The sequence below is a fragment of the Alosa pseudoharengus genome, unplaced genomic scaffold (genome assembly GCF_046254945.1).
Source record: "Alosa pseudoharengus isolate Yale_2024_CS ecotype anadromous, Long Island Sound unplaced genomic scaffold, YU_APseudo_1.1 YU_APseudo_1.1_scf_36, whole genome shotgun sequence".
NCBI classification, from domain to species: domain Eukaryota; kingdom Metazoa; phylum Chordata; class Actinopteri; order Clupeiformes; family Clupeidae; genus Alosa; species Alosa pseudoharengus.
Window position 1 is genome coordinate 288,449 of NW_027468748.1, and position 6,575 is coordinate 295,023.

Sequence of the window (6,575 nt, forward strand, 5' to 3'; positions counted from 1 at the left end):
TTTCAAAATCTGTCAGATATTGTCCAAATCATTTTTTATTTCATTTCTAGACATGTGAAATGCATGAACTAGGGCAAAAAAAGTGAATAAAAATTGGTCTGATTTTTTTTAGTACTTTTCAGTTTTTCTTAGTTTTCACATAAGGTCCGGGGTCAGGACAAAAGACAGATTTCTGACAAATTTCAAAGTCTGTCAGATATTGACCAAATCATTTTTTATCTAATTTCTAGACATGTGAAATGCATGAACCAGGGCAAAAAAGTGTAAAAAAATTGGTTTGATTTTTTTTAGTACCTTTCAGTTTTTCTTAGTTTTCACATAAGGTCCGGGGTCAGGACAAAAGACAGATTTTTGACAAATTTCAAAATCTGTCAGATATTGTCCAAATCATTTTTTATTTCATTTCTAGACATGTGAAATGCACGAACTAGGGCAAAAAAAGTGAAAAAAAATTGGTCTGATTTTTTTTAGTACTTTTCAGTTTTTCTTAGTTTTCACGTAAGGTCCGGGATCAGGAAAAAAGACAGATTTTTGACAAATTTCAAAATCTGTCAGATATTGTCCAAATGATTTTTTATTTCACTTCTAGACATGTGAAATGCATGAACTAGGGCAAAAAAGTGTAAAAAAATTGGTTTGATTTTTTTTAGTACCTTTCAGTTTTTCTTAGTTTTCACATAAGGTCCGGGGTCAGGACAAAAGACAGATTTTTTACAAATTTCCAAATATGTCAGATATTTTCCAAATCATTTTTTATTTCACTTCTAGACATGTGAAATGCATGAACTAGGGCAAAAAAGTGTAAAAAAATTGGTTTGATTTTTTTTTAGTTCCTTGCAGTTTTTCCTTAGTTTTCACATAAGGTCCGGGGTCAGGACAAAAGACAGAATTTTGACAAATTTCAAAATATGTCAGATATTGTCCAAATCATTTTTTATTTCACTTATAGACATGTGAAATGCATGAACTAGGGCAAAAAAGTGTAAAAAAATTGGTTTGATTTTTTTTTAGTACCTTGCAGTTTTTCTTAGTTTTCACATAAGGTCCGGGGTCAGGACAAAAGACAGATTTTTGACAAATTTCAAAATATGACAGATATTGTCCAAATCATTTATTATTTCACTTATAGACATGTGAAATGCATGAACTAGGGCAAAAAAGTGTAAAAAAATTGGTTTGATTTTTTTTAGTACCTTGCAGTTTTTCTTAGTTTTCACATAAGGTCCGGGGTCAGGACAAAAGACAGATTTTTGACAAATTTCAAAATATGTCAGATATTGTCCAAATTATTTTTTATTTCACGTCTAGACATGTGAAATGCATGAACTAGTGCAAAAAAGTGTAACAAAATTGATTTGATTTTTTTTTAGTACTTTTCAGTTTTTCTTAGTTTTCACATAAGGTCCGGGGTCAGGACAAAATATGTGATGCGATCTGGGAAAACCCATCACATGGTGAAATTTTACCAACTTAAGATTCTGATACCACCTTAAAGCTGCTTTCAATGTCTTTTCAAATCTGTTTTCCTTTTTTTCATAGCATGTCTGTAACAAATGTTATCATTATCTGAAGTCAGCTTAGTAACATGGTTTTATGAAATGGAATTTTGAGAAAAACAGCTTTAAAGATGGACATTCTAAATAGAATCACCACAATCGAATATCACATGTTAAATTTCAATTACTCTATTATGGCACACACTTATTTTAGTCACTGTATATGTTGTAAAAGATAAAAAAAAATGGTTACTTTGGCACCAAGCAAACACACAACACTCATTAATTAGATAAAAATGAAGAATGTATTTATTCATTCAACATTCAATGAATTGAATTTGTTTTTTACTCTTCCTCTTCTTTTTTTGTTTCTTTTTCTCTTTATAAGTTACTGTACATTATATATGTATTAGACAATGTCGGTATCATTCTGTTATTATACAGTATATTATCAAATCATGCAGTATACATATGCAGAAAATATAAAGAATATGCAGTATAACTACAGAAAATATCAGAAATATACAGTATATCATGACTTATTGTGAATTCAAAATGTAAAAGTTGAGGTATCAACACATATTCGATGTAATTATTGTTTTGCTATCATTCAAAGTATCATGAAATCATGCAGTAAAAATATCCAGAAAAGTATACAAATATGCAGTATAACTATGCAGAAAATATCTGAAATATGCTGTATATCATGACTTATTGTGAATTCAAATGGAAACGTTGAGGTAACAACACATAGAATATCATCAAATCATGCAGTAAAAATATCCAGAAAAATATGCAGTATAACTATGCAGAAAATATCTGAAACATGCAGTAAGCTTATATATATATATATATATATATATATATATATATATATATATATATACAGAAAACATAAAAATATGCAATATATCATGACTTATCGTAAATTCAAATGGAAAAGTTGAGTAACAACACTAACTATAGATTCAACCCTTGTATTCAATTAATCCTCATTCATGGTTACAGCCTGAGGGAGGGGGCAAACCAAGTCCTGCTTGTCCTTTGTCACAAATTCCCTTATCTCATTGTAAAGATACTGTTGCCTTTTAGCATCAAGCCCCTTTGGGAGGAGTTGATCAGGCAAAGCATTTGGGTCAAGTGCATCAAAGTCGACACCATTTCTCCCCAAGTCTTGGGAAACTTCCTCACTATTAAGAAATGTTTTCATTGTTACTAATGTGGAGCCCTGACAGAATAAGAAATGATGAAAGCTTTTAATGGTGGGTAATTTTCTGAAGTATGTACCCAAGAATGTGCTCCAGTCATACATGGGTACAAGAACAGTGCCATCCTCTCTACCACAAAGACATGGTACATTGACTCCAGATGGACTTGAGTTTTGAACTACTTGGGCAATGTCATCCAAGCAGTCAACCTTATTCCTCCTAAAATTTCTTTTAAAGAGCCCAAAGCACCAGTCACAGGAAAACTTTGTGTGCCCAGCAAGAAGGAAACTCATTTTGATTGACACATGACGACCTGTCAAGACACGCCACATCAGATACCACATCACAAAAGAGTTCTTGTTTTGTCCCGCGCAGTTATCTGCATGAAGGTGCATGTGCATTTCACCCAGTCCATAATTCTCAAGATATGAGTGTAAAAGGCTAATAACACAGTTGCTACCTTTACCAGTCTGTATGCATTCATCCAACAAGAAAGTAACCTGCTTTGGCAAGGCCTCACATGCTACACCAAAAACTCCACACTTACGTGGTGTTTTGAAATACATCGGCCCTGGTTGGAGGGGATCATTGGGGTAGTGAATCTGTTGTGCAAAGTCCATGCTATAATGTACCATTCCCTCATAGCTACAAGGAATGTGTGGACCTAACTCTAACCCAGCAGGCAAGTTTGCTTTTGAATCCTTACAAAGTTGCTGATAGTGTGTACGTTCTACTCTAGCCTTCTCCAGATGTTCAGTGGCCAGACGATGTAGCTCTACCTTTTCTGAATCAGCCTTATTGGCAGCCTCACTAATGTGTTTTTGATATTTTTGACATGTCCAACACAGGTCAGTTGCTGGCCGCATTGTGACAACAAATGGCACCACTTCCCGCCAGATACGGCGAAACGTAACTACAGAAACCACACGCTGATTCGCTGCAGCAACTGCCACACAGTAATCAGAGTACACCTTCACCTTTGTACAGTTAGTTGGAAGAAGTTTCAAATCACTCCTCCAAAAGCCTGGTACCCTCCCTGGAAGATGCATGCCATGAGTTTCAGCATAGTTTAAAATGAAATGTGCAACATACATATTGTCCTCTTTCTTCAGTGCATTAGGAGGCTGGCGCTTTTTGTTGCCATGAATTCGAGGAGTAACACCATGCTCCTTATAATGCTTAATAAGAGCATCTAGCTTGACCTGCCCAATGCCATGGAGATATTTGAACGTATCCCTGCATATTTTCTCCCCATGGTGAAAGAAATCAGTTCTTTGGGACTTCCGAACTGTCTGTTCTTTTTTATGGGTGCGGGATGTTAGCTGAGAAAGATGCATTCCACACGAGAGTTTAGCTAAAATGGCGATATCTAGCTCTTCCCTTGTCATTTCCAAGAAACAGTAACGAATCATCTGCAACTCCTCTTGCATGAAACGTGTTGAACATGGATGACCGTTATTGTATTTGCATGCACATACAAACTCTTGCACATCACCATTCTCTTCTTGATGTGGAACAGGTGGTAGTATCTCTGCTACATCTTCAATAATAGATGTGGGATGGTCATCACCTGAAATGAGTAAGAATGAATAACTGTAATACATGTATTATATAAAAAAGGCTGAACTACATTATTATTAATAATCAACATTGAGAATCTATCACACAAGTATTTCACCATTGCAATATGTCTATGCCCATAAGACACATGTGTAGGCTACTACTATAGTAGTACTACTATTATTACTCAAAACAATTATCATCATCATCATCATGATTAGATTATTTTGTTTGACAAGGTGCGACCAAGTTAACTTTATGTTAAGGTGTAGCCTACTAATAAAAAAGTGAACATGTTACGTGCAGGTTTGCACAGAATGCTGACAAGCTATCGGATCTGGCTCAATCCAACATCTCTCATTCCCAAAATAAGATTTATATGTCTTACATTTAAATTGCATAATGTCACAGAGTGAAGAAACCGTCTTCACCGTCAGTAATGCAAGGCTACAGTCTTGAATGTCACTAGCATGGCGCAATCATGAACATCACCAAGTGTATTAACCTAGCAGCTAACGTTAATGCTACAGTCTGCATCTCGAACATTAACGTTAAGTCTCCGTTTTAAACTCACATGTCAGCTGGACTTACATGCATAACCAGCCATAGTTTGTTGCTTTAACTTGACGTTTTAGTTTTAAGCCTTCGTGTCGCCATTCAAAATAAATGTATAACGGGAACATGGTAACGTAATGGATAAAGTTACTCTGAACGAACAACCCTGATCTTCCAGGGAACTTTCTAGCCTGAATAGCACTAGGCTAACCTACATCACGTTTATAACGTTACACAAGGAGATAAGTTACCAGAGGGGGATTTTAAAATTAAGTAAATTGTTTTATTGTTGTTTTATTACTAGTGCAGTCTCTGGATGTTTTAATCGTAACGTTACCTTGTAGGTTTTTGATAACTAGTCTTACACTGGTCTTTCAAAATAGCAAGCACCTTGTATCTTACATTAAGAATAGCATGGCTAGCTTACCTTCATCGGACTCCTCTTCTTCAGTAAATTCATTACAATCCGATCCTTCGTCATCTCTTGGATCTCTGGATGTGAAATAATCCATGATCACATCGTTCAGGGCAGTGGCATCGCCAGGATTTAGCAGATTGAGACGTGCAGCATCATTTAAGTGAGCAGCTACCTCAGACTCCCTTTTCTTGAGCTCCGTCATCTCTGTAGACTCTCACAAGACTGACATCCTCACGTAACGTTAACGTTAGGTTTATCAAAACATATCACAGTGTTACAATGTATATATGGCGGGAACATGTGCATTGATATGATTTCATTCGTGTGGTTACTTTATGGCTTTGATTGGTGAACCGTCTTTGTAGCCTAGTGTTTATAGCCTGGCAAAAGCAAGTTATGGGAGATTTTTTATGCACCTCCGCCGTTCGCGGTTTCAAATGTAGATGATCTTTCAGGCAGCTTGGCCAATATAAATCAATTTTTAATGTATAAAACTAGTGAATTTCACCTAGATATTTTCAGGACTTATAGACAAGATGTTATATAATAATAATTTAATGAAAACACAATTTTGCCAAATAAATGACAACCGACCTATTTTTACTATTTCCTCGAAACGTGACAGCGCGACATCCGACGGGTTTTCCCAGATCGCATCACATATAGATTTTTGACAAATTTCAAAATATGACAGATATTGTCCAAATCATTTATTATTTCACTTATAGACATGTGAAATGCATGAACTAGGGCAAAAAAGTGTAAAAAAATTGGTTTGATTTTTTTTAGTACCTTGCAGTTTTTCTTAGTTTTCACATAAGGTCCGGGGTCAGGACAAAAGACAGATTTTTGACAAATTTCAAAATATGTCAGATATTGTCCAAATCATTTTTTATTTCACTTCTAGACATGTGAAATGCATGAACTAGGGCAAAAAAGTGTAAAAAAATTGGTTTGATTTTTTTTAGTACCTTTCAGTTTTTCTTAGTTTTCACATAAGGTCCGGGGTCAGGACAAAATATAGATTTTTGACAAATTTCAAAATCTGTCAGATATTGCCTAAATCATTTTTTATTTCATTTCTAGACATGTGAAATGCATGAACTAGGGCAAGAAAGTGTGAAAAAATTGGTTTGATTTTTTTTTAGTACCTTGCAGTTTTTCTTAGTTTTCACAAAAGGTCCGGGGTCAGGACAAAAGACAGATTTTTGACAAATTTCAAAATATGACAGATATTGTCCAAATCATTTATTATTTCACTTATAGACATGTGAAATGCATGAACTAGGGCAAAAAAAGTGAAAAAAAATTGGTCTGATTTTTTTTAGTACTTTTCAG

The 6,575-nt window shown here is 34.8% G+C and overlaps 1 protein-coding gene across 1 annotated transcript; it reads right to left on the reverse strand.

Moving 5' to 3' along the window:
- Nucleotides 1–2,398: 2,398 nt before the first annotated feature.
- LOC143101445 (uncharacterized) lies at nucleotides 2,399–5,891 on the reverse strand. The gene is made up of 2 exons (XM_076264738.1): nucleotides 5,247–5,891; nucleotides 2,399–4,274 (listed from the first exon to the last, which is right to left on the reverse strand). Exons 1-2 carry the CDS (start codon nucleotides 5,437–5,439, stop codon nucleotides 2,482–2,484), a joined length of 1,986 nt encoding a protein of 661 aa, XP_076120853.1. The 5' UTR covers nucleotides 5,440–5,891; the 3' UTR covers nucleotides 2,399–2,481.
- Nucleotides 5,892–6,575: the final 684 nt, after the last annotated feature.

Bases quoted from the DNA above. Each gene is read 5' to 3' on its own strand.
- LOC143101445 (XM_076264738.1), bottom strand. From the start codon at position 5,439: ATGACGGAGCTCAAGAAAAGGGAGTCTGAGGTAGCTGCTCACTTAAAT. The intron at 4,275-5,246 runs GTAAGCTAGCCA...TACTCATTTCAG, and splicing joins AGAAGAGGAGTCCGATGAAG to GTGATGACCATCCCACATCT.